General features: G+C 53.3%; 1 protein-coding gene across 1 annotated transcript in view; it reads right to left on the minus strand.

Moving 5' to 3' along the window:
• Padi2 (peptidyl arginine deiminase 2) overlaps positions 1-27,870 on the minus strand; it is a gene marked incomplete at its 5' end in the record, with an annotated part of 40,495 nt that overhangs the window by 4,625 nt on the left and 8,000 nt on the right. Inside the window, 14 exons of the mRNA XM_060379169.1 lie at positions 297-382; positions 2,500-2,593; positions 3,347-3,491; positions 4,310-4,461; positions 6,727-6,834; positions 8,648-8,759; positions 9,520-9,623; positions 10,150-10,328; positions 11,370-11,435; positions 15,217-15,342; positions 15,980-16,097; positions 18,070-18,131; positions 23,923-23,995; positions 25,249-25,432. Coding sequence (XP_060235152.1) covers positions 297-382; positions 2,500-2,593; positions 3,347-3,491; positions 4,310-4,461; positions 6,727-6,834; positions 8,648-8,759; positions 9,520-9,623; positions 10,150-10,328; positions 11,370-11,435; positions 15,217-15,342; positions 15,980-16,097; positions 18,070-18,131; positions 23,923-23,995; positions 25,249-25,432 — 1,609 coding nt within the window. The remainder of the gene's footprint in view (positions 1-296; positions 383-2,499; positions 2,594-3,346; positions 3,492-4,309; positions 4,462-6,726; positions 6,835-8,647; positions 8,760-9,519; positions 9,624-10,149; positions 10,329-11,369; positions 11,436-15,216; positions 15,343-15,979; positions 16,098-18,069; positions 18,132-23,922; positions 23,996-25,248; positions 25,433-27,870) is intronic.

Here is a 27,870-nt window from a genome sequence, read left to right on the forward strand (position 1 = left end):
CTCATAGCAAGAGAAAGGCAGTTCAAAAGATAAGATGGCCGCCTCTGGACAACTGCGTTCCCAAGTCTCCTGCTGGGCTTGCAGCTACTTGAGCCCTCTGCCCCTGTCAGCACAGAGGCACAGCAAGCAAAGCCATCAGGTGCTCCTGGAGGTCCCCCTGGGCCAGAAGCCCCAAGCCCCTGACCTTTCTCCATAGAAGCAGCCTCTGCCAGGACAGGCAGATGTGCACCTGGACCCTGCCGACCCCCCTTCACCCCAGCCCTACCCCCTCACCCTTCCACCCCCCACCCCCGCACCTGGAAGTACTGATTTTCCTGCGTGAGGCTCTCATTGGACAGGATCTTGTTGATGGTGATGCGTTTGCCGCTCATGCCCCCCAGGCCTGTTATGGGGTCAGAGGATGACAGTAAATCTTAGCTGCTTGGGGTGGGGGTGGGGTGGAGGTGGTAGGAGGAGTGGGGGTGGGGTGGAGGGTAATCTCCTTCTACCCAGGGAAACTCACTCCATGTCCTCTAAACCAGGAAGCTTGTAGGCATCTTGCTCTCTCTGGCAGGCGGAGCAGACACCTGGGTGCCCCATTTGAATGTTACTAGCTGACCAGGGTCAGGCACCTGCCCTGGAGAGAGCCTGCCTTTGACTCCAGCACCACAGCCCGGAGGCTTTGGGTCAGAGAGTGACACCGAGTGCCCATGCCAGGGCTGGCAGCTAGGGCCTCATATACACTAGATAAGCAGCAGCCCTAGTAGGCAATCTCTTAAATGCTTAATGTGCATTAGCTTAGCAGTCTTCCCGTGTCCCCGTGAGGTAGCTACCACTGTTAAAGGTGAGGAAACTGAGCCATAGAGGCTCCATGATTCTTGAAAGCTTCCTTTCACCGCAAGAAGCCACACATGCAGGCTGACAGCAGCCCTGCGAACCCATATCTTTGTTTAAAATTTATTCCTTTTAATTTTTTTGATAGCGTGGGTTGGCCACCTGTGCCTCCTGAGTGCTAAGACCATTATACATTATTTTCGCTTGATCTAGGAAGAGCCTCCAGCTCTCTACACATCTCAGACTTTTGGCCCCGCAGCAGCAAAGTGACCAGGGCCAGGGAACCTTGTGCCTGAGCTGCCACCACACCACAGCCCTCTCTGTGTCCCTATGACATTGATACCTCTAGCCATGGGGTGTGTGGGCAGCAAGTTTAAGATAGAAACAGAGCTTCTAGAGAGCCGAGCCTCATGCCTGCCAACCCAGGACAAATTTGACATCAGGAGGTTAGCACCAAAGGATGGCAGTCTTTTTTTTTTTTTTTTTTTTTTTTTAATGGGAGGTGGGAGTTTTTGTTTCTGTTTCTGGAGACAGCATTTTCTTTTTGTAACAGGTCTGGCTGTCCTGGAACTTGCTTTGTAGACCAGGCTGTCCTCGAACTCAGAGATTTACCTGCTTCTGTCTCCCGAGTGCTGGGATTAAAGGTGTGTGCCACCACTGCCGAGTTATAATAAAAAAGATGTAACACAAAAGTAACACAAAAGAACCCAGCGTGGTAAGTACATCTCGTTCACAGTCTGTCTCCCTAGCCTGCCCGGCTAGGATGGCAGTCTTAAGTGGATCTGTCCTTGACACCGGCAACACTTTTAGTCCCACTCCTCGGACATAGAGGACAACTCATAAGCATTAGCCAGTGGACTGTGAGTGTCAGGATACTAGCCTCAGATGTGGCAAAAAATAATTTAAGGAAAAAAAGAGCTGAGTGGGTCAGAGACAGTACTGATTGTTATTGAACACTGTAACAGCCTGGATGGTAAAAGGTGAAGATGACGAATGTGGAATATGTTATGTATATTTTACCACAGTAAGGGAGCACAGGGGTGCTGTGGCCTCCCTCACCCTGCTGGCTGGCGGCTTTCCCTAGCTGATTCTCTTTCTCATGATTAATTCAAGCGCAAAACTCATCCCTGGGGCTGCCCCACTTAGGAGGGAGACGAAGACTCTCTCCAGGCCGCGCAGAGGCACGGTATCAGCAGAAACCCGTTTCCTTCCTGTGCCGCCAGCATCAGCACTGTTTCTCTCCCCTCCTTACTTTTCTGGGGGTGGGGGAGAGGGCTGGCAGAAGGGGAAGTGGCTTGGTCTAAGAGTGTAAGACCACTGGCTTCCATCCCATTGTTTTGAAAACACAAGCTCCTGGGTGCTGATCATGTGGTAGTCTGGGTCTTTTGCTCCCTCTCCAAGACTGGTTCTTTTGAGACCGGGTCACATGACCTTGAAGTTAGGACTCTTCTGCCTTCACCTGGGAGTACTAGGATTGCAGGCAAGCACTACCAGGCCTGGGTCCTGCAGTGCTGGGGACTGAACCCAGGACTTTGTGCATGCTAGGCAAGCGCTCTACCAACTCTGCAACTAACTGCAGCCATGTGTGCTCTTTGGTTTGGGTTTGGTGGTGGAGCTGGGTGGGCAAAGACAAGGTCCTCTTGAGGGCCCTGTGGGGCTGCCTGTCAAGGGCTCGTGACCACTCACCCTTGAACATGACGGCCTCCCCGTGGCCTTCCTTCTGCTTCTCTCGGAAGAGCTGGTAGCAGGCTGAGGTGCTGGCCATGAGCAGCCGAAATTCCTGCAAGAGATGCCCCAGTGGGTGGGACACTGTCAGGAGGGGAAGGCGGCCAGGACCCCAGAGGGACAGCAATTAATTGCCACCGGCTTCCTGAGAGGGTCTGTCTGTCTTAGGACCATGTCTCTTTCTGATCCTGGGCAGCAGCAGCATGTCAAAGTACATGGAAGGGCGGGGCTTCTCCAAAGGGACAGTCGGTTTGTGGAGAACCTGAGGATGCACGCTAGCAGCCAGTCCTTTCCTTTCCTTTCAAAAGCCCACACCAGGCCCAGGTGCTTCACAGGTTCTCTCCCTCTCTCTCTGTCTCTGTCTCTGTCTCCCTCTCCCTCCCTCTGCCTTGGTCATGGTGTCTCTTCTCAGCAATAGTAGCTAAGACAGAGGGGAGGGGCAAGCAGAAGTGGATCCCTGGTGTTATTGGCCAGCCAGCTTAACCAATTGGTGAGCTCCAGGATTAGCGAGAGACTCAAAAGGCAAGATGGTGCTTAATTGACCATCTTACTAGACAGCAACACCCCCACTCACCCACTTCAGGAACACGTACATACAATGCACAGCAATATATATTTTTATATTGCTTCCACGTGGAAATATTGATCTTCTGGACTTGTGGGTTAGAAGTTGCCTACTGTAGCCACAGCATCATAGACCCAACTGTAGCCACTTCCTTCTTGCTCCGGACCCCACGCTCTGCTGGTAGTCCAGGCAGCGCATGGATTGTTGGCTGTGAATTCACTCTAGTCTTGGGGATCAGCTTACCTTTTTGCCTGGGATAGGGACGAAGGTCATAAACTCATCCACGTGGCCTACAGTCAGCCAGTCGGAGTAGAGTTCCACAGGCGCCTGCACCTGCTGGGCCTGCAGGAAGTCCCGGACCACCTTGGTCATCCTCCTGCCTCCAGACCTAGGGCAGGGTTGGAGAAGAGGAGCAGGTTACCCTGTGCCCCTGCACCGGAGCACCCCCCAGGATGCATCTGGAGCCCAGGCCAGATCTGGGTGGTACCAGCAAGGCTGAGACCCTGCTTCAGGCAGAAGGCATGAACCCAGGCTGAAAGAGTAATTGAGAACTGTCACACCTATGTGGAGGGCTATGAGCTCAGGAGTTTGCCCGTGAGCAGCTGAGGCAGCCTCCATGCCTAGCGTGGACTTGATGTGTCTGTGACTCCCATCATCTTCTGGGAGGCAGGACAAGGGCTCCGCACTCCACTGAGGGACAGGAAGTAGCTGCTGAGTGAATGAGGGACCACTGAGTTGGGAGAGTGTGGGCTAATGGTCATCACCCACTTCCTGTAGATAGAACATTCCATGCGGGTCAGAGGGACTTGATGCTCAAATCTCGGGTGACCTCAGGTTCCAGGCGGCTCACTTTCTCCCAGTAATTATTTAGGTCAAAGCAGAAACTGCCTTTTCATTGGCTGGGCAGAGTATGGCTATTGTGGACAGCCGATGGAGCCAGGGACTCAGGCCTGTGAGGCTGGGCCATGCCTTGTTTCTCCTCTTTCATTTATAGTCAACCTCCAGTCTCTACTCTCCTCTGCCAGTGTGCCTTTGCCAGGCTCCCACACCCCTTCCCCACCTGGCCTACACCTCACCACATACCCTCCCCATCGCATTGTGGAAGGGGATATGTCTCCCTTAGCTGCACTCCAGACACAAACCCCCCTCAAGAGACAGTCGTGCCCCTGTGCCTGCCACCCCTAGACCTGCCCTGGGTTATCTTACAGCGGGAAACTGCTCCCGATGAGGATCCGGCCAAGCGGGTACGACTTGCCATTCACAGTCACTGGGGGACTGACCTCCAGATTCCCGAAGGAGTCGAGGCTGGTGACAGTCTCAAAGAGGGGCTCCCGGGTCACGTAGCCGAAATCCGGGCCCTGGGCAAAGAGAGGGCACACACCTGCCTTTAGCCTGCGACAGCCGGGATGCCCCTTTCCCAGCCGCCATCCTCTGGTGACAGCCCTTGTGCCACCTGCAGTCGGTCGACCTGGAGTCGCAGCCTTAAGGATGGCTGTTACCTGAGGTGGCTCATTGCCAGCAGGGAGTCCGACACGGTGTTGGAGTGAGTGTGGGTGTGATGAGCGTGCATCTGTCTCTGACTGGGTCCTGCTCCCTAGGCACAGGCACCCAAGGTGATATCAAGATCTGGCCTCCCGGTTCTGTTGTTCTTCCTGGCCATCTCAGAATTTCCCTAAACCTCAGTTTCCATTTCTGTGAAAGGGCTTCCAATTAAGAGGCCGCGGGCCTCTTAGTAGCGGACTGATGATCCTCCAGGGATTTGCTAGACCTGCCCGGAGAGAGCTCCGTGCATCCTGACCCACTGTGAATGACTTCTGACGTCTCCCTACAAAGAACTCAGGGTCACACGACTTGCATTGGCCAATGAAACATGAGCAAGATGGGAGGTTGGCCAGCGCTCTGGCTTGTGTCTGCTCACTTTCTCTTCTCCCCATACTAGGAGAAAGGCAGTTCTCAGCCAGGCTGTACTGTCGCTCTAGAATGAGGATGCAGAGACACAGCGCATCATCAGGCTGTTCAGAGCAGCAGAGACTGGTTACTGTCAGTCACTACGGTTTGGGGCTTGTTTGTCACTGCAGCCTTACCAACAGCTGACTGATCCACTCATCCCTTACCCATCCAAACAACTGCACCTGTCCATCAAGCCCACGGTCAGCCTCGTGGTCCTTAGTATATAGCACTTCAGTAAAGTGGATTTTGTGTGCAAGAAGGGAAGATTCCCACCCGTCCCTAGATTTTAAGATTTCTTATATACATACATTAATTATTTTTTGATAAAAAATATATATTGTTTGGGAGTTTGGGACCTTGTTTGGGAGTTTATACTAGAGCAGGGAGTAGCTTTCCTGACCTAAAAAAAACCAAACCAACTAACCCAAGAACGCTGTGTGGTAGGCGGATGTGGCTTATGCTGCCTCAGCTAAGAGGCTCAAGGGACAGGCACGCCTTCAATGGCATCAGGAGCTTAGCGCTTTCTCGCCTGGGCCCCCTCCTTGGCCATGTGTGAGCTGGCCCCAGGTGGCAGCTAGGGCTTTACAGCATCACACAGACCGGCAGGCACGCAGCACAAAGCCGGTCCTGGCCTGGTCTCCAGGAACAATGCAAGTCGGCCGGGCCTTGGTCCCAGGCCAGTCTGGAACACTGAAGACAGGTGGAGCCCAGGGGAAGAGAAAGGACAGGGCTGTGAGCTCCATTCTTATTGCTGCTGCCTGTGGTAGCTCTGGGGTGGTCAATTTGATGGGCCCCTCCTCCAGTGACAGGGAAAATGAGCAGTACCCCCACATGGAGGCCCACAGAGGGCAGCCTCCAGGCTGAGGCAGTGAAACCAGACCATGATGGCCACTGATCAGGCACAGAATTGATGCCTTCTGCATGTCTCTGATTGAGTAACAACCTTGAGCGACATCTTCCTGTTTTCCGGGGGCTCATGAAAGTTCAGAAGCCTGCCCAAGGTCCCCTTTCTGACATGGGGGTGCTGTACAGACCATGTTCCTCCATCACTCCAGAATGAGGCTCACACACTGCTTCTGCCACCTCTCCAGAGGGGACCTGGGCAGGTTACCTCTGGATGGCCTGATATCTATTGCAGTCTGTCCCTCATGGGACAGCCAGATCTGCTGCTGTCTCTATAACATGCTCCACATGAACTTCTGGCTCAAACTGAAGGCTGAGGAGGCAGAGAGGCACATTTCAGGCCCCCACAGGGCTTGAGGCCACAAAGTGGGGGTGATAATGGCCTCCTGGGATGGTGAGGAGTCAAATTGCTGTAATAAGCCTTACTGAGACTCACATCAAATAGTCCCAAATGAATGCTTAAATCTTCAGACGCCTGTCTTGCCTCTTGGAAACTTACTTAGCTATAAGTTGGAGGGTTGGGGCAGCAGCAGGAGTCAAGGCCTCTGGACCCGAACCTTGCTCTGCCTCTCATGGTTCTCATTTCTCACAAGGCAATTGTCCCAGTTTAGAGAATGCATCAGATCTCAGGCCCCACTGACTCATCTTGCAGATGAGAAAACAGAGGCCCTGAGTGGAAGAATAATTATCTTTGGGTACCACACATCTCCTGACCATGCTGTCCTCTAAAGGTCCCCATTGTCATCCCCACGTGTCCCTTATCATCTCACCAGGAGCTGCTTAATGGGAAAGTCCTTCAGGTTTCCATCTCGAGGGGAGTCCAGCACCACTGGGAAGCCTTTGTGGGGTGCTTCAATGTAGCCAAACTCTATTTCATCCTGTGGGGGAGAATAAGGAGAGCTGTTAGCTATAGCAGCACCCAGAGATGTCTGGGAAGTGATGGAGGGGGGTGTAATCCCATTTCTCAGGAGGCAGAGGCAGGAGGCTAGAGAGTATGAGGCCGGCCTCAGCTACGTATTGAGAACCTGTTCTTTTGTTTGTTTGTTTTTGTCTTTGAGACAGGGTTTCTCTGTGTATCCTTGGCTGTCCTAGACTCTCTTAGTAGACCACGCTGGCCTCAAACTCGCAGAAATCCATCTGCCTCTGCCTCCCTGAGTGCTGGGACCAAAGCCGTGTGCTACCACACCCAGTTTTACACTCTGTTTTTTTATTTTATTTTATTTTAGTTTTTTTAAAGATGTATTTATTTATTTTATATATATGAGTGCTCTATTTGCATGTATAACTGCAGGCCAAAAGAGGGCACCAGGTCCCAGTATAGATGGTTGTGAGTCACCATGTGGTTGCCAGGAATTGAACTCAGGACCTCTGTAAGAGCAGACAGTGCTCTTAACCGCTGAGCCATCTCTCCAGCCCCAACCTGGCTTTTAAAAAAAGCTCAAAGCACAAAACCAGGGTCTGGGAATGTAACCCAGGTGTAAAAAGTGCTTAGCCAACACATGAAATCCTGGGTTCAAGCCCCAGCACTTCATACTCTGAGCGGGGGGGGGGGGGGGCGCATGTGTGTGTAATCCTAGCACTTGGGAGGTGAAATGCAGGAGGATCAGAAGTTCAAATTCTATTATACACCGAGTTCCAGGACAGCCAGGGCCACACAGAGAAACCCTGTCTCAAAAGGCCAAAAAACAAGCAAACAGATAAAGTAGGCAGTATACTCCTGAAACCTCAGCGCTCAGAAGGCAGAGGCAAGAAGTTTGGGAGTGGAGGGCCAGCCTGGGCCACAGAGTGGGAATCTGGTTCAAAAATCAAAACAGAGGGCCAGTGAAGTGGCTCAGCAGGTAAACTTCCTGCTGACCTGAGTTTGAACCCCCGCACTCACATGGTAAAAGGAGAAAACCAACTGTTCCAAGCTCTCTTCTGACCTCCTCCATATGTGGGTTGTGATGTGTGCACAGTCCCTAATAATCAATGTCGTTAAAAGATTTATGTTTTGTTTGTTTGTCTTTCTTTCTGAGGCCAAGTTTCTCAGTGTGTTCCTGGCTGTCCTGGAACTCACTTTGTAGACTAGGCTGGCCTCAAACTCACAGAGACCTGCCTGCCTCTGCCTCCTGAGTGCCAGGATTAAAGACATGTTTCACCACTGTTCGGCTATAATAAAAAGATTGAACACAAAAGTAACATGAATGAGCCTAGTGTCATGGTAAGTACATCTCGTTCCCAGCCTGACCCTGGTCCCCAGCTCTCCCCTAACAAGCAAAGGATGGCAGGGCATCTTCTAACAGATTACCTTTGTCCATTACAAGAGTCACCCAATTATCTCTTTGAGACACTGATCTCATTTTAAAAATATAAATACCATGTCTTTAAATTTTCCTTCCAAGACACAACCCAAACTTGTTCTGTAAATTTAGTCACAGACTGGCCCTTTTCTTTTTAGCCACCATATAGTACTCCCCAGGAGGCTATACCAGCCCCCAAGGATGGCTACAGATGCTGAAATGTCTAGGCTGCCACCAGAAGCCACGCGTGTTCTCTCAAGTCTCTGTGCGCTTGAGCAGACAGAGGAATGCACGCACATAGGCAGCTGGGTACCAGGCTGTTCCCAGCAAGTCTGTTCCAGCCGGAGCCCTTGCTGCATCCCACCCCTGAGACCCCTCCCCTGGATCCGATGGCCGCCCACGGGCCCCTAACCTGGATCCAGCGGTCCCCGCGATTCATGTACTGGAAACAAACTTTCAGTTCGCAGTTGGTTTTCTCCACCAGGTTCTTGACCTCTTTGAGGAACAGGTAATTGTCCTTCATGCTGAGGAGCGTCAAGAAGAGGAGGGCAGGAGAAGAGTGAGGGGGGACCAGTGCCACTGCTGCTGGCCCTCTGGACTGGGTTGTGCTGATAAGGATCCCATGTGTATCCACAGCTACTTTGTAAAGACCACTGGGGCCATGGGCCACATAACCCCACCCTCTTACATAGTTTTGTCAAGGTCACTAATAATAAGAGTAAGAACGGACCTCTCAGCCCATATGCTCAAGGCCCTAATTCTTTCTCCCTCGACTTTAGAAAGTGGTAAGCCTGGAACATGGGAGACCCTGGCATGAAGGGTGGGGATGGGCAGACCGCCCCTTCTGGAGCTGTCAGTCACACACATGTAGATAATTCTTGTCCCCCCTCCTCATCTTGCTGCACTAAGCAATCACATATCAGACATTCAGTAAAATTTTGCTGAATGAGTGAGCAAAAATGAGTGAGCCAGGTACCACTGCGAGGCAGGAACCTAGCCCCACCAAGTAGAGGGCTGAAGAGTGAGAAGGGAAAGGGGAAAGATGGCACCCAGCCTGAGCCAGGACAAAGGCATCGATGCAGAGGCATCATCTTAGTCCTCACAGCAAGACTGGGGTATGTGTGTTTCAGGGAAACCGAGTCACAGAGAGGCCACCTGAACTGTTGCAGGTCATAGAGCTGCTAAGTGGCTGAGACAGGAAATGGATTTAGGTCAGTCTGACCTGGAAGCCCATTTCCTCACCACCCTGCCACACTGCCTGTGTGGACCATCCCTGACCCTTACCAGCACACAAACACTGACACGGGAGGCAGGATGTTGGGGGTCATAATCCATGGCGCAATCCGGAACACCACAGTGTCTGTGAAGATGGGTGTCAGCGGGATGCCCTGGGCATGGGAGAGAGGAGGAGCACCAGAGAGTCACATTGGATACTGTGGTCCCCTCTCAGTGGGCTGACGACAGTACATTTACTGAGCACCTACTGTGTGCTAGGAGCTGTGGCAGTATTATTTAAATGGGTATGTGTGGGTTTGGGTTTCTGTGTGTATATGTCAATGTGTGTGCAGGCGCCCATGATGGCCAGAAGAGGGTCCCAGATCCCTGGAGGTGGAGTTACATGCTGACGTGAGCTGCCCATATGTGGGTGTTGGGGAATGAGCTCCACTTTTTTGGAATATCAGCAAGCGCTCCTAACTGCTGAGCCGCCTCTCCAGCTCCACACACCAGGGATTCCTGCGTGTACCAACCCATTCCTGGAGTAGATGGTACTACAATCCTTACTTTTCAGACGGGGAAACTAAGTCACAGGACCACAAAGTCCCATGGTTAGGAAGGTTTCGCTCCTATCCTCGAAGTTCCCAGGTCTGAGGCAGGGACGTACATCGCTGCGCAGGGGAGGCTTGTAGCTCTCACCTCGGCCATGTACTCGAGCAGACTGACGTGGATGGAAACCAGGCCCGAGAAGCTCTCGTCAGGGAAGCGGAGGCCTTCCACGAAGAACAGCAGCTCCGCAGAGCCGCCCGTGTACTTCACCACGTGGTAGAGCTTCTGCCGGCCCAGGATGTGGATGTAGCGCTGGCCGAAGAACGGGTCTGTGGGTGGGGGGTGGCCCACGTTAGGACCCTCTCCCCTTAGGAGAGGAGCCTATTCGGTCAGGGAGCTCCCGGACGGGGGCAAGGGGCAGAGTGACTTGACTTTTAGACACAGAGAGAAAAGCACAAATGGAAAACACCACAGGACGGTGCAAGCTGGTCACTGCCATAGTCTCGGCATGCCGTGTGCCGGCTGGTTTCTGGCTTCCTCATCTGGAAAATGAGCGGCTGTGGGAATGGCGTGTAGGAAATGAGTGCAGACCGGAACGGCATGGCTAGTATAGCATGGAGGTGTTATTCCCATTTTACAGAGGAGGAAACAGGCTCAGAAAGCAGAGACGGCTGGGCAGGGCCTCCAATTCATGTCTAATTCCGAATGCCAAGTTCCTGTCCTCTTGGTGTGAATACAACAGAAGTGTGCTGTTTGTTTGAGAAATTCTTCTCTGTATCACGGAAGCCGTGCTGTGTGGCTCTCTGGAGGAAGGCACTCCTGCCCTGTGAAACTCCCAGCCCTTTCCAGCGCTATTTCCTTTGCCTGGAAGACTTGTGTCCTTAACCCTGTCAAGGAGTCCTTTGTGCACCCGCAGTGAGCGAGCCATGGTCTGGTGTGGGCCTTCCCCACTGCAGCCTGCACAAATGTTTGTGAGAGACAGCCCTGCCAGGCCAGCTGCCTGTCTGGCACGTAATCATGTTTAATAAATGTCTGTTGAGTAAAACAACGGTTCCCATCAGCCCGTGGGAGAGATCCACAGGGGATTTCAGGGCCGGCCCAGGGCTCAAGAATTGAGTTACTTGGGCCAGCATGAGCAAAGACCTTCAGGGAGCCAAAGGTCATGGTGCAGCCTCTGTGTCTAAGAGCGGGGCTGGGCCCATAGTAAGAGAGCAGATGTGGAGGCGTCTAAAGGCAGCATCTTAGACTGTTACTCAGGGCGGGGAAGGGCAGGGAGGCAGCGGAGCCTTCTGAGCAGAGGGAAGTGGCTTTAAGCCTCCCTTGTGGGGCAGCAGGGTGCCTGCGAGGATGTGTTAGGAAGAGATACTTGCATTGGCAAAGGCCCGGAGATAGGGCCCTACACAGTCCCAGAAGCAGCTTCCTTATGCCCTGCAAAGCTGGAAGAGCAGATCAGGCTCAGCTCAGCAATTTCAACAACGACATCGCCTAATGACCAGCTCCCTAAGGGTTAGCGCACTGAACAGGACCATTCCCGGTAAACAGGGCTAAAAACTGTCAAGGCCAGTGTCCCTCAAAACGCCCCAAAACATAGGCTTGAGGCAGTGCCTTCCTCAGGACAGTGTGCTCACCTGAATTCTGAATGACACCGTGAACAGGTGACCTCTGACTTCCCAAGTTAGAGGGACATCAGTTCAGACCTCGTTGGCAAGTTACAAACCTTCTGTGAATTCCGTTAACCTCTCAAACAGGTCACACTCAATCGCTCACAGATAGTCTCTGTGTCACAGGATCACTACAGACGACACAGCATCAATGACTTTAGTAACCTTGGGAACACAGGTAACCATGGGTAACACAGCTGGGACTTCAGGGTACCGGGAGGAGAATCCAGGTGTGGTGAATGTGCCCCTTTAGGCATCACTCTCCACTTTGCCAGCCAGTGCCTTCCAGATGGAAGGCACAGAAGTGGCATTTCAGCCTCCCGGAGGCAGGGCTGAACATTAAAGATGCACACACCCTGACCCTGAAGGTTCTAAGTGCCCTATCACAGGCCAGCACAGAAAGTGACATCCTTCTCACCCAGGACACCGGCTGGTGCCCTAGAAAACCGGCTCCACTTAGATCCAGTCAGGTGTGTATCTACGGTTACTCTCTGCTACCCTCGGTACCCACATGACACAGGCTGCACTTCAGCTGTGCTCATGGGAGTGATGTCAAAGCTAGAAGCCACCTGATCTTGCAGAAGCTGAAGTTATCAAGTTTCCCTAGGCTCTCACTGGGCCTGCGGCAGAGGCGAGGCGGGTGGGTCTGGTGGGAGGAGTGTTCTGCACCGCGCCTGGAGGCTTTCTCCTCCCCGTGTAGGCTGAGCCCTGTGTTTCACAAAGCATCTCTATTCAGGGCTGCTTGCTGGCAGTTTGCGCCAGCTCCGGGCAGATTGAATCTCAGGCTGGAACAACACAGCCCTTGTTTCAAAGAGCCTCTATCGCTGGTCATGGTCCCCAACTTGGTGCAGGTCCTGCCACCCCTGGCATGGCTGGCTGTCCTTGCAGGCACCAACAATGTGCTTCTATTGAATGGCCCCCAGCCACCCCTGGCCTCTCCTGAGCTTCAGTCATTTGCCCTGGCATGTCGTCTGATTTGCTACAACCTTTCCAGTTGCAATGAGACTGATAGTGTGACCGTCTGTCTCAGCATGCCTGTGATGGAAGGGTGTCTTGGCATGAAGACGTCCAGTGCTAAAAACCAGGGGGATGCTGGACAAATGGGCACATGTTAGTTACTGTGTCCTTGTAGAAGGTAAGACTCCAATTTTAGAGATTCTGGGGAAACCCGAGACTGGAGGAGCAAGTCTCTAGGTCTTCCAAGGAGCACTGGAGAGTTCTGTCCACCCTGATCATAATGACCACCAGTTCACATAATTCCAACCAAAGCCATAACTATGGTTTTACTGAGAGCTTTCCACGGGCCAGCTGCTTCGGGGAGCATGACAGCGAGGACCCCAGTGTTCTCTATGCCCTCAGGGATCCCAGAGCCTAACTCCTGGCCTTGTGGGGAACTGAACTGTCTCCCCCAAAGTAACATGACACATTATACACAGAATACTCCAAAACTCTGACAAAATGCCCCATATCTTCACATGGAAGAAAGGGATACTGGACCAAAGATTAAAATCTGTTGTCTTTTTTGCTGGGCCTTGGTGACTCAGAGTAAACCCCTCCCCCCCATTGATTGTCCCTTTGATAAAAATGGGGATAAAAAAAAGACTGTCCCTTTGATAAAAAAAGACTCACTGGGGACAGGAATTCTTAAAGGGGTAACTGTCTAGGTCAGGGTGGCCTGTGAAAAACACTGAGGTGAGTTAATGTGGGTAGCGCCATTTCATGGGCTGGACCCTGGACAGAATAAAAAGGAGAGCCAGGCTACTGCTGTGACTTCCCTGCTATGGTGGACAGCAGCTTGGAACTGTGAGATGGCATCAACCCCTTTTCTTCTAAATTGTTTTTGCCAGAGTATTTTATCAGAGGAGCAGGAAATGCAACCAAGATACACCTAGAGGGAAACTGACCGGGGGAGCAGTCCCTGACCCAGCAGCCACCCTGCCTGCAGGATGGTGGCTGAGCTCAGACATGGGGGGGGATGCTCTTTTCGCCCGCTCACAGCAGGAGATCTTTCTTGCCTGCTCAGGACTCATCTCAAATGGCAAAGGGAGAGGTGCGAATGGAGCCAGCCCTGAGTATACTTCTGTTAGCAAAGCGAAGAAACATTTAGAGAATGCTAGGATGTCCCTTTCAGCCACAAGTCAATGCCAAGGCTGAGTCAAAGTCCAGGCTGGGTCCTTCTTGCCCCCTTCTGCCCCCTTCTGCTGCATGGCAACTCTAGGTCTCGGCCATGTAAACATCTACTTCTCAGCTCCCTGGGGCAGTGGAGCCAGCCTGACATTCTAACCAGAGGTCAGAGTCCAGGGTGGAGCCTAAGGCTAGCATCCTAGAGTCTCTGCCTACTGGGTCTCCAACTAAGTCACTCCTTGAGGTGAGGAACCTGCATAGTGACTGTTTGGAATGGGTCTATCCAGAAGGATTCCCAAGGTGAGGCTCAGGGCCTGGCCTCCAGACAGCAGGCCCCATTTGCTGGACAAACTGCAAGCATGCTTTACAGACGGGACTCTTCACATGGGTGGATTTTAGTGGTTCTGCCCAAAACCCTCTGGGGGGCCGGGGATGTGGTTCAGTTATAGAGTGGCTGGCCAGCAGGTACCAGACCCTGGGTTTGATCACCAGCTCCCGATCATGGGGCATGATCGTGGACATGTACAGCTGTAATCCCAGCACCTGGGAGGTGGCTGCAGGAGGGTCAGAAAGTGAAGGTCACCCTCCCTCCCCTACATAGGGAGCTAGAGACCTCAGGACCCTGTCTCAACAAACAAAACAAAACCTCCGAGGTGACTCCTCACTGCACTGAAAATAAGCCACAAACCTGCCTTTGCTCTGGCCCTCCCAGCTTAGCTGGCTCACCTCCGCTCTCCAGCACAACCCACTAGCCTGGTCTTTCTGTTCTCCGAACCACCGAATGGGTCGCCTCTTCCAAGCTTCTGTGCACTGTGACTCTGCTTGGCTCGCTCCTCACCAGCTCCTTTTCTTTGCTCCTTTTGAGTCTCATCTCAAATGTCACTTCCCAGAAAGGCCTCTCTGGCCCACCTAGCCAGTGCATCCTCTGTGCCGACAGTCTCTGGGACCTGATCTGTTCCCTGTCTTCTGACAAGCCTTCCTCACTCAGGGGGCAACTCCTCCAGGGCAGTGGGGGTGAGAGGACAGTCACGTTTGCTGAATTGGCACCCGGGTGGCTCTACAGCACAGCAGATTAGATGACCAGCTCCAACACAGAGTATGGTTCTTACATAGTGGCATCCAGGATACCCAGTCACCACCAGGATGAAGAGGGGCAGCCACGGCATCTCCAGGGACTTTTGAAAGTCAGAAATGCCAGACACCACACGGAAGATGTGCCTATCTGGCCTCAGGTATCATGAAGGTAACAGGACCCTGACTTCAAAGGCCCTTCCTTCCCTGGCCGCTGGAAAGAAGTATGTAGACACTGGATCTCCAAGGGGGAGGAGAGATGGGTATCTGTGAGTCTCTGTGCACTCCACAGCCCCGGGCACCCGGGCAGGGAGAAGAGTAGTGGCTGCAAAGGTATATGTGCGCGCTGGGGATCACTCACTCTCCACGTAGAACACGCCCACTTTGTCCGAGTCCGACATGGAAATGTAGAGGACTATTTCATATCCGGCGGGCAGACGGTCAGGGCCCTTGGTCCGTAGGATCATCTGAGACATGTCCTTGAGGTCTGTAGGTAGATAGAGGTTACGAGAAGGGCCCTGTGGGAGCCGGTTTTCCCATTGCTTTCACTCTTGCCACCAGCACAAGGACCCCGCCTCCATCATGCATGCATCGTGGTAACTACTGAGAGACCTAAGGGAAAGGTGCTTACCTCCAGCACCAGGGAGACCTGGTCAACCCTTTGGGAATTTCCTTTTGTCTAGTCTTTTTGTCTCATATGTAGACCAGGCTGGCCTGGAACTCAGAGTTCCTGCCTTCTTTCTTTACTTATTTATTTGTGTGTGTGTGTGTGTGTGTCTGTCTGTCTGCATGCCACTGTGTAGGTGTGTGTAGGCCAGAGAACAGCTCGTTCTCTCTCTTTATCATGTATGTCCCAGGAGTTGAACTCAAGTCATCTGGCTTGGTTTTAAGTGTCTTTACCCACTGAGCCATCTTGCTGGCCCTCCAGGCTTTTCTCTACCTGTGCACAGAAAAGGCGCAGCTGAACTGTATTTATGGTCTTATATTTTGAGTACTGAACATGTGAGTTGTTATCCCCTGTGGGCCCAACTATACTCCTGCTTTACCCTCTGCCCTGCCCGGGACAAGACACCATGTTCCCACTGTCCCGCAATATGACCCCTTGACCCAAGGGAGCAAGGCACCTTGCTTGCTGTAGACCTTTTCGTCACTACAGTCCTCCTTGGGCAACCACGGTGTGTCTCGGTCACAGTTAACCAGCAGGATGGCCCCCTGGCCCTCAGGGCCCCAGGTCCAGGACGCCTGCAACAGCAGGGACACAGGTCAGTGGCATCCCTGGCCCCAGCCCGCTGCAGCTCTGAGAGGTCCTGAGGGGTAGACGTGGTGAGGAAGAGCTCCTGCCCGCTGGGACGGCAGCTGGGACCTGGAAGGCTTGATTCCCAAATTCAGTGCCCGGAAAGGACCCAGAGGATCACCCAAGAGCACAGAGAGACAGGAAGGCTGAATAGGGCATGCAGGCCACAGCCCTGGTGTGAGGTGACTGTGCCTGGCAGAGATGGTGGCGGGGACTGACATTCTAGGACAGGCTTGAGGTGACCGATTCCAGACACGCGCTGAGTGCTCCCACGGGGGCCGGCACCTTGCTCTGCTTTCTAGCCTGCTACAAGTGCCCGGAGAAGACTCCAGCTGGACCACACCGCTTCCCTGTTCGAAGCCCTCACTGCTGACTCAGATAAAGCCCGGATTCTCACGGAAGTGGAGAGACCCATGGCCTCTGCATCTGGTCTCTCCCACCTGCTCTGCTCTACCCACATGAACGTCCTTCTGGACCCCAGAGACTCCCAGGCCTTTGCCATGCTGGTCCCTCTTTCCCAGTCAGGTCTACTTAGACTCAATGCACCTCCTTGAAGGAGCCTTTCTGATCTTCAGGACACCTGCCCTGCTCGGTATATTGTCCTTTCTTTATATGTTCTTTCGGGAGCACTGAGGTCATACTATGGTGACAATGTAGTCACCCACATCATTCTTCCTTGAACTTCGCTCTCTCTAGGCTTTTGTTGTTCTCTGAGCCTGAATATAAGAGATAAATTTGTTGTCGTTTAATTTTTTTGAAGATTTACTTATTTTCTGTATGTGAGTACTCTATCTGCATGTACAGCTACATGCCAGAAGAGGGCACCAGATCACATTATAGATGGTTATGTACCACCATATGGTTGCTGGGAATTGAACTCAGGACATCTGGAAGAGCTGACGGTGCTCTTAACCACTGAGCTATCTCTCCAGCCCCTTGTTGTTGTTGTTGTTTTGAGTCAGGGTCTTACATAGCTCAGGCTGGCCTCTAACTCACCACAGAGTAGAGGATGGCCTCAAGGACTCTGGATTCTCCTTCCTCTACCTCCTGAGATCTGGGATGCCTGGCATGCCCCACCACTACTGGCTAATGTAAAAGGTATTCGTAGGTGGCAAAGACACTGCGAACACTTCACTGGTCCAGGTAGAGATACTCTCACTAAGGGCCTGGATGACACTGCCTAGCTCAAGGATGGATGTCGGGGAGCAGGCCCAGGGTTTCCTGCATTGCAGGCAGGCACGCTATCAACTGTGCTACATTCTCAGCTCCCTGAGCCTTCTGTACAGGACTGTCAAGACTTACAATCTGTCTTTAAGAGCTCTCTCTATAGAGCACCTCTTTTGTTTGTTTGTTTATTTATTAATGTCCTAAGGCAGGGTTTGCTCAGATTGGCCACAATCACTCAACATCTGAGGGTTGAGATGACAGGGATGAGCCACCTCTCCCAGCCTCCCTTAATTTTACTTATATTTATCTAGTTTCTTGAGTCAGGGTCTCACTATATACCTTTGGGGGTCCCTAGAGCTCTCTATGTAGACCAGGCCTTCCTCTGCCTCCTGAATGCTGGGATTAAAGGCATCTGCGACCACAACCCCCCACCACTTTAATTTTAAAAGTAGAGGCACAGGGGAACAAATGGCTTCCCCGGGCAGCCTCTGCCTTAGGTGCCGCAATCCTCCCATCAGTTCCGTGACCCATGCTGGGAAAGCTGATCCTACAGGGAGCCTGGCCGGCCTGTGGCCATCTCTGCAGCGCTGTGTCTGCAGCCTGCTTTGAGCCTCAGCCTCCTGCCCCAGTGAAATGGTAGCCAACCTCTCTGGTGGACAGCTCTGGCCGGATGCCCCATGCATGTCCCTGGAATGTCCCGGAAGTCCCTTCATGTTAGGGTCGGGACAGAGCCCACCCTCAGGGAGAGTTAACCTTCTTAGGATTGTTCTTCTCCACCTCTCCATCCCGGTCCGCGTCCACATCCAGAGAGATCTCTGCAGACAAGAGACAAGTGTGACTTGAAGAGCCTGCCGATCAGTGTGGTGAGGCTGGAGGAGCCCGGTGGGAAGCGGGGCAGCCCCCCTACTCGGTGGCATGCTACCACCTTCAGGGAACCTGAGAGGACACCAACAGCTCTGGGAGAGGGCGGGTCCCTGCAAACCCTGGTTGGCGTGGGAGACTCAGCCTAAGGTCACAAGGTAGTACTAATAGAACGAGGGTTCAGCTATGTACACACGCCTGTCTGCCTGTGTTTCTGTCTCTAGCTTTCTCTCTCTCTCTCCTCATTTTATTTCTGTTGAGAAAGCATGTCTCCAGCGCCTGTCCATCTAAGGGAGCCTGTGATGCCAGCTCCAGGTAGGTGATCCGGGGGCAGGATCCCTGCTGACCCTTTCTGCTGGGGAAAAGATCTTCAGCATCCCAGACCCTTTTACGCAGAGGCTATGTGGAGCCTGTGGGGCAGAGAGAAGGCTCGCCGGGGGATGGTCTTAGGTTGGAAGTCTGGTTCTCTGGCTATGAGCCATGTGACTTTGGGCAGCTTTCACAACCTCTCTCTGCTCCTAATTCCCTCATCTGCAGCATGGGGCTCTGGTTATGGCAGTTGTACCAGCTCCAAAAGCCGGCACTACTGACTCTCCGAGCTGCGTGACTCCATGTAGGGGGCTGTTCTGGGCGTAGGGTGTTTAGTGACATTTCCAGGTGCCACCTGTAAGATGCCAGGTATGTCCCTCACGCTTCCAGTGGTTGCCTAGCAGCCCAGGGAAAACTGCCTCGAGGTAGTAGCTGCAGGAGGAGAGTGGGGTGATGGTGGGGAGGCACGGGAACACATTCAGTGTGAGATGTGTTGAGGCCAGGCCCTGAGCTGCCTGAGTGAGCCTGTCTCATGCTATGACTTCAACCCTGGTGGAAGCGAGGTGGGAAGGAATGCACCCCCTTTTGGGGGGTACCCTTTCCCCCTGAATGGGTGGGAGGGGGGTCCTGACACCCATTGGGAGGGAGGATAAGCTCAAGGAGGTCCAGAGTCCCACTGAGGTGCCTTCTTTGTTCACAGTTCAATTCCCACTGACCCGACCATGGCTTTTGTGGTGAGGTACTGGGATGAGGCATCTTCCAGTGTTCCACCTCCTGGACCTGCCACAAGGTATCCCACTGATGACCTCATTGGAATACCTGCTGCAACGTGGTACCGGACTTCTCCAGGGGCCTATGGCCCTGGAGAGAAATACAATCACACCCATTTCAGGAAGGAGCAAGCTCAGGTTCCCTGGAGCCGCTCAGCGTCCACCTACATGGTGGAGGCTGGGCTGGCAGTGCAGAGGAAAGGCCCTCCAACCGCAGTGAGAGGCCGAGGTGAAGGGACAGTGTTGACTTTGGCTCTCAACTACACCAACTATCCAGCCTGCCACGTCTCAATCCCTGAACACAGCACTCTGCCAGTTGCTGGCACTCTCCAGGCCTGTTCTCCCTCTAGCAGCTCCGAGCAGACCCACACTGCCACCCAAACCAGGAATCTGAGGCCACCCAGCAAGTGACCTAAATCCTCAAGTCCTCAGGGAGCAGGGTGGTCCTCTTGCAGGAGCCTCTGACTCCGGACATCTGCTCTCCTCACTGATCCGATTGACCCCTGGCTGACACTGGCTGACATCATATGTGGACGGTGTCCAAAAGCCAATCTCTCCTTTACAGTCCCAACATTTGCTCCCTTGAAGGTCACCGGCCACATCTTCACATGGCAGCCCTATAAATGTGACTTCATTCATAGGCCACAAGGGAACACTGAGGTTTCTTATGGTGGGTCTCACTTTGTAGCTCTGGCTGTCCTAGAGCTCATTGGGTAGACCACGCTGGCCTCAGATTCATAGAGATCCCCCTGCCTCTGGCCCCTAAGTGCTGGCACTAAAGGCATGCACCACCACCACACCCAGCCTGTCTCCTGATTTGTTACTCTGAAGGATCTGCCACCTTCCCATTGTGAAATCTGTGTTTTCACAGTCTCACTCTCAGCCACCTCCTCTCCATTTTCCACAGTACTTCTCAGTTCTCATAGGACCTACCACTGTCCCCATGGTCAACTTACACCCCACTGCCTTCTATCCTCCTCAGCTACCAGCCATCCTCTGGACCTTCTCCCAGGCTCTAATGGGGGCGCTGTCTACAGCCAAGAAAGAGAGGCTGGAATAGCCCTTCTGAGCTCTGCCCTCCCCATGGGGAGGGAAACACACCTGTTTTACAGCCTCTGGACTCCAGACATTGCCCAGAGGCTCTGGGTCCTGCCTCAGCTACCTAAAATAGCCTCAAGGTGTCAGGTGGCACCCGGGGTGTGGGGCAGATTCACGGGAAATGTCAATAGGATTGAGTTTGAGGCCATTGCCCTAGACACAGAGCCTGTGGCTGCATTAGGCCAACTGCCATCCCTGAGGACTGTGCTGTGCTGGCCTGGCCTTCTTACTTGTCCCAGGAGCTTGGGATGCAGTGTGAAGGGCCCTGGAGACCGGCAGAGGAAAAACATCCTGTCCTGAATGCTGAAAGCATCAATGCTGGGCCTGGGGGAAGCTCAGGGTGAGTAGAACATTTACCCAAGGTGCAAAGGGGAGACAAGCACTGGATGTGTCTTGTCCCTCCGCCAGGACCTCAGCAGGACACATGACTGTTCCATCCCACATGAATATCATCTCCCCCTACTCCATTTTCCCCAGGAAAATCTATAGCTGGGGAAAAGTGAAGCCCAGAGAGCATGCTCTGCCAGTCAGGGCCACACAGCAGGGTCAGTCATAGAGGTTTGGCCAGGGGCTCCCTGGTTTGTTCCCGTATTTCAGCATGAAGTCCCTCCAGGCAGAGAGGAAGAGGAAGGGGGAAGGGGGCCTCAGCTCAGCACCCGGGGTGTTGGCACAAGCCCTTTGCACACTCCACTCCCTGAATTCTTGAAAGCACCATGCTAGAGTGCTCTGCAAACCCCCCTTTTGCAGCTGGAGAAACTGAGGCTGGGGGTGATGGAGTTGGTGTGAGATCACCATGAGGTGGACAGAGGAGGCAAAGCCACAGCTAAATCCTGCCTGCTCTGAGGCCAGAGCTCTTTCTGTTCAATGTGGGCTTGGGGCAGCCCCAGTGAGATGCACACAGAAGTGGCCTGTGGGGTCAGGCCTAGAGTCTCAGGACCTTTCCCTGCCTCTGAGCTGCTGCTTCGAATCTCTCAGAGTGGAAATGCCAATGTGAGAAGGTCAGGTGGGCCACTGGTTCTCGACAGCAGAACAGAAAACAGAAGTAACTTAAGTGGGATTTCATACAGCCTGGTTTTTACAATGAAATGGATGCCTTTGATTGGGAGAGGATGCCCTGTCTGGGCTGAGCACTCTACCACAGGCCTTGAACTCTCTTCTTAGTCCAGACAGGCTGGGATCCAGTCTCCTGCCTCAGCCTCCAAGCAGCTGGGAAGACAGGTATGTGTCTCCAGTCCTGCTTGCCTTTCTGCCTTTTTTTTTTTTTAAATTAAATGATTTATTTATTTTTATTTTATGTGCAGTGGTGTTTCACCTGCATGTCTGTCTGCATGGGTTGTCAGAACACTTGCAGCTGGAGTTACAGACAGCTGTGAGCTGTTATTTGGGTGCTGGGTGCTGGGAATTGAACCCTGGTCCTCTGGAAGAGCTGCCAGTGCTCTTAACCACTGAGCCATCTCTCCAGCTCCCCCCACTTCTGTTTTTTTTTTTTTAAACGTTACCCAGTTATATGTATTTTTGAGAGAGGGTGTTACGTAGCCCAGGCTGGCCTCGAACTTGCTATGTAACCAAGGCTGGCCTCAAAATCCTGATCCTCCTGTACCTGTCACCCACATTCTGGGATTACCAGTGTGCCACCACACCCAGCCTTTCCTGCTTTAAAAAAATTACTAATCTTTACTCCATAGGGGGGCATGTGTGGATAGGTCAGCAGACAACTCTTAGGAGCTGGTTCTCTCCCTCCGCTGTGGGTTCTAGGGCTCAAACTCGGGTCATCAGGATTTATTTGCTGCGCCATCTTGCACACCCCACTGCCCGCTTTTTGGTCTCAAAATGATGGTTAGAGCTGAAGACAAACCGCTTGATTAATGTTTCTCCCATCCAGGTAAGCTTTCATTCTCCTCTCTGTCTTTGGGAGGGCCAAGGGACCTCTCACTGTCCCGTGAACTCCTGGACTGGTGGCAGTTAACTAGCCTCCCCTGAGGGCAAACAGTACATTCCACGGAGGGCTGGCAGCTTCTTTGCCTCGTGCAGTTAGGTGTCACCAGGGCCAAACCCGAGTTCCCTCTGAACCTTGGGCTCAGCCTTGGGTCTGGGGCGGGGGGAGGGGAGGAGAGGACAAGCCTGACCTGCTGCCTCCATTTACCACCTCTCTGCCTGTGTCCCTTCAGTGCCCATCCTGAGGTAAGCCAGCCCGGGCCATCTTCTTTGACAGGTCTCTGGCCGCTGCCCTCCCCGCCTTTGTCCTCAGGTCTCCCTGGTTCTGTGGGATTGGGTTTCCTGGGGGCGGTCATCTGAGCCAGGTGGGGGCTGTGTGTTTGCACGCACTGCTCAGTCACATGCCAAGACTTAGCACACTGGGGAGTCAGGCTACAACTCCCCCCAACCTCCCTGCCATCCCAAGCCCTTCCCAGCCCGACACCCCCGGTGCGGAGGGAAGGACAGGGTAGGCAGCACCCAGGCCCATGGGGAGATTCTCTGAGAAGGGAGAGGGCACTGCCCCTAAGAGTCCTGCACCCTCTGAAGGGCCACGGGAGACTGAAGAGAAAGGAGGGTCTCACTGAGAAGCAGCTGTTTTCAGGGGATGGTTCATGATCCTCAGAAAATGAGATGAGTGAAGATAATTCGTGACTCGGTCACCTATCAACCATTTCTAGCTGTAACCCAGGCAGCTTTGTCTTGCCTTTACTGAGCCTCAATTTTCCCATCTGCTTAACGGGTATAGTTTTAGTGTTGCTCCTTGCAATGGCTGAAAAGGATAGATCGGTGTCTTGGTGGGTAGGCATCACTGTCTGGGGCATGGTATACTGTGGGTGCTCAATAAATGTTCTGTGTTTACTACTTCCTCTTCCTCTTCCTTCTCATCAAGGCACCCAGCCTAGTCCTAGCTCAGCTCAGTGTGCAGGAGTCAGGGAGCGCTGTTAGGACGGTGGCCCCACCCCGTCAATGTTTAACCACCGCTGCGTGGACAGAACGAGCCTCTGGATTCCTTCTAGCTTGAAAACATAATTAACAGGGAATAAACTGAAACCTCACCTGCATCAGGGACTGGGTGTCCCTGACACCAGGGCAGGGCCCTGCAGGGGAGGAAGCGAGGCAACTAGTTCCAGTTTGGGACTCAGTTTGCCACACTGTTGCTGTGCGGCTGTCAATAAGTTTCCTAATCTCTCTGGGCCACACCATCCTTTGTGGACCAAATGAAGAGCCTGGTCCGGATGAGTTAAGGACCCCAGGCTGGGGCTTGGGTGACAGTGAGGATGGTCAGGGATGGTGGAAGCTCCTGGAGTCTCCAGGCTGCGATGTGTGTGTGTGTGTGTGTGTGTGTGTGTGCGCGCGCGCGCGCGTGCATGCTTGTGTGAGTGTGTACAGGATGTGGGCCTTTTTGCTTTCTCTCTGCATCCTACAGAGCCTGAGGTGGAGACTCCATCCATACCTCCTCTACAGGAGTCCCATTCCCTGGACAAGAACCTCATGTTCTGCTCCAGCGGCCAGCCTGCCACACCGAAACCTGCCCAGAGCATTGTCCCAGGTCCCCCAAAGAGAAGACACCCAAACCCCAGCCCCAACTCACCAATGGCTGTGAGGAAGAGCCCAGCCTGGTCAATGGGGGCACTGCCCTCCTCCTCATAATAGTTGACGGTGACCTTGGTGAGCGGCACACGTGGGGACAAGAGAGAAGGGCCGAGGTCACAGGTCACAGTGAGAAACAGACCAGGACGAACCCCCTACCTCCCAGCCTGTCAGTCCTTTCTAAACACAGGGGCCCCTCCTCCAGGAAGCGCCCCTGGGCTGCTGAGATGCACCTCTCCCTCCTGACCTGTGCCCCCGCACATCCCCTTGCTTCCCTGGTTCATGCCTACTGAACTTTGTGCCTAGCTGCAGCTAAGCCCCAGGAACTCGCTCATTTGGATGGTGCCTGGTGACAACAGGCCTAGAGTAATATTCATGATGGAGCCCAGAGTGGGCACTACATCACCTGGGCAAACCTCTACTGCTCAGTGCCCCACTTTACAGTGAGGTCTGTGTTGCTATGGATACAGTCTCCAATCATTCCATGGGTCTGAGAAGCTACTTTTTTGTTTAAAGAAAAAAACAAACAGGACTTGCTGTTATCCCAGGCTAACTTCAACACAGCAATGCTCCTGTCTCTGCCTCTTAAGTGCTGAGGTTACAAGTGTGAACCCCAGGTCCGGGCTTCTCTTTGCACATGTCTGGTTTGGAGCACTCTCACCACATAGCTCTGGCTAGCTTTGTACTAAGAGGCTGAGGCTGCTCTCAAGCTTGCAGCAGTCCTCCTGCCTCAGCTTATGTTCCTTCAGCTCTCTGAACCTTCCTTCCTTCCTTCCTTCCCTCCCTTCCTCGCTCCTTCCTTCCTTCCTTCCTTCCTTCCTTCCTTCCTTCCTTCCTTCCTTCCTTCCTTCCTTCCCTCCCTCCCTCCCTCCCTCCCTCCCTCCCTCCTCGCTCCTTCCCATCAGAAGCCAGAAGAGGATGATAGATCCCCTGGAACTGGGGTTACAGAGGGTTTATGAGCCATCATGTGGATGCTGGGAATTGAACCAGGGTCCTCTGGAAGAGCAGCCGGTGTTCTTAACCACTGAGCCATCCCTCTGACTCCTAGCTCTCATTTCTTGAGACAGGGTCTTGTATGCCCCATACTGCTCAAAGCAGGCCTTGAACCCTTGATCCTCCTGCCTCCACCTCTTAAGTGCCGGGGTTACATGTTTGCAGCTCCATGCCTGATCACCCCACCCCTCCCCGCTCTGCTGATGGAGCTGTTAGGGACCGGAAAGGACTCTATAGCTTGCCCCGTTTCTATGGCTCAGGCTACTGTGGCCCCCGAGATTCCAATGGCCTTGGGCTCCCTCAGTCCTGGACACTGTCTTTCTGGTCATGGTACCTTGTCACTGCTGGCCTCCGTGCTGGCCTGGGCCATGCTGAGCCGCAATGTGGTGCTGGGTGACAGGGCCCAGCGCTGCTTGCCATTGGTGACCACCTCCTCTGCCTCTCCGTCGCGCACCACCTCCACCTTCACCCCCTCCGAGTGCTTCAGGCTGAAGGCTTTGGCCCCCGCGGGGGCCGCACTGTAGGAAGAAAGAATAGAGGGTCGGAGGGAGCCTGGGCAGAGGAGCTCAGAGGGGTGGGCCCCCCAGGCTGTGAGGTCTAGAGTACCCAGCCTTGCTACCGTGACCGGCTGGCAGCAGGAGCCTGGAAGGGCACAGAAGCCTCGGCCAGGCTTGTACCTGCTGAGCTGGAGTCCAGGGACCCGAAATCTCTGTGTCTCTGTCAGTCAGTCTGTCTCTGCTTTGTTAGAGATCGAACCTGGGCAGGCTAGGCGAGCACTGTGCCACTCAACCATGCCTTCAGTTTTAGGACTGGAAAATTTTGTTCTTGTTAGACAGGATATTTTCATGCCAGTCAGAGTGACCCCCAAATCATCATCTTTCTACCTCAGCCTCTCCAGTGCTGGGGTTTTTAGGCATGTAACACCACTCTTGACTTATGCTCTGATTAACTGAGTGAGTGAGTGAGTGAGTGAGTGATGGATTGATTATTGAGACATGGTCTCTTGGAGCTCAGGCCTGTCTCAAATCCGCTACGTGGGCGAGGCTGACTTTAAGCTTCTGATTCTCCTGCATCCACTGCCACAGGCTGGATTACAGGCCTGTGTCATAGTGCCAAGCTGGGGACTGAACCCAGAGCCTCGGCCATGCTAGGTAAGCACTTTACCAACTGAGCCACACCCCCATTTTAGGCCTTGAATTCGCACTAGGTTCTTGATGCCTCTGCAGATGGGTGAGTGGCTTTGGGAGCATCAGGCTCTACAGAGTGAGTGACAAGCCTACACAGAGGGATGGTTTTGCTCCAAAGGTAGAGCTGGGAAGCCCACTTCCTGCCTCGTGTCACTGGAGACTTGTCAGGATGGAGCCTGGAACCAGGCCCTGTAGGGGAGAGGGAGGGCTCTGTATCAAAGATCCCCAGGCCTGGAATTCCTCCACACTGAAGGGCACTGGCTGCTAGGTACTGAAATTTATGTTCCCCCAAGTTTATATGCTGGCATTCTAACTCCAATGGGGTAGAGACCTTTAGGAGATGGTGAAGGTTACGTGGGAGTGCCAGGGGTTCTAATCAAATATGAATGGTGGCCTTTTAAGAAGTGAAGAGAGAGCCAGGCAGTGGTGGTGCACACCTTTAATCCCAGCACTTGGGCAGCAGAGGCAGGTGGAGCTCTGTGAGTTCGAGCCAGCCTGGTCTACAAAGTGAGTCCTGGACAGCCAAGGCTTCATTGAGAAACCCTGTCTCAGAAAACAAAAACAAAAAATAATAAAATAAATAGAAAGAAAAAGAAGTGAGTGGGAGAATGAAAGAATGAGTGCATGGCAGCAGGTGCCAGGGCATGGAGGTGCCAGAGCTAACAGTGTTGATTTGAAGGTCCCTAGGGACCACATTGAGTCAGGGGGCTCTGGGAGGATTCTTGTGGGGTTTGAGATGACATCAATGCAGGCCTGAGTATGTCTCAAAGGTATAGCTGCTGCTCTGGGGGCAGTGCCTGAGGTCCAGGGAGCTCAGAATACATTTGGGCACTGTTTAAATGTTCAGGGCATTTTCCTTTCCTTTTCCTTTTTTCTTTCTTTTCTCCTTTTCTTCTTCCTCCTCTTCATTAATTATTATTATCATTATTTTGCTTTTGGGCACAGGGTCTCCATCATACATAGCTTTGCCTGACCTGAAATTTCATTATCTAGACCAGGCTGGTCTTGAACCTGCCCCAACCTTCACGCCTCTGCTGGGAATGCTGGGATCACAAGCTTGTGCTGCCATGCCTGTACTTAAGTCTTCAGGGCTTCTGCCACCCCTCTATGCCTGCAGACTTAGGGGTCCTATGCCCTCAGAGGCTGCCAGCTGTCAGGGCCAGGTGAGACCAGAGTGGCTGGTGATGCAGTAGGGGCCCAGGCTGAACAAGCGCTTAAGCTTGTGACCCTCAAATGTAGCTGCTGCGGGAGCGGCAGCCATGGCAGCTTGGATGCTTTGTGCAAACAGAGGCTGCTGGGGCCTAGGAATGAACATTGAGCCCACTGGGCCACAGCTTGAGGAACACCGGTGTCACCTTCCGCAGTGCAGTCTCGTAGTTCCAGCCCTGAGGTGGGCCATGGTGGCGGCTGGGACTCTGTAGAGGCTGCCAAGCAAGCCATTCTTTCTGTTTTGTTTTTTTGAGACAGGGTTTTTCGTAGCCCTTGCTGTCCTGGAACTCCATCTGTAGACCAGGCTGGCACTGGGATCGAAGGTGTGTGCCACCACTGCCTGGCAAGCAATCCGTTCTTGGTCTTTTGGCTGAAATCACATGGAGGGTGCTAGAGGCCCGCCCTCCTTGAACCAGGACCACTTCATCCGACTTTCACCTCAAGCTTCTGCGCATGGTTCTTCTGAGATGACAGTGCTCTCCAAACCACAACGGAAGCACGGTCCTTCAGGACCCCGTTTGTCACCGCACCGCTTTCCACCCTCATCCCTCTAAGCCAGT

The sequence above is a fragment of the Meriones unguiculatus genome, chromosome 3 (genome assembly GCF_030254825.1).
Source record: "Meriones unguiculatus strain TT.TT164.6M chromosome 3, Bangor_MerUng_6.1, whole genome shotgun sequence".
In the NCBI taxonomy this organism is placed as follows: Eukaryota; Metazoa; Chordata; class Mammalia; order Rodentia; family Muridae; genus Meriones; species Meriones unguiculatus.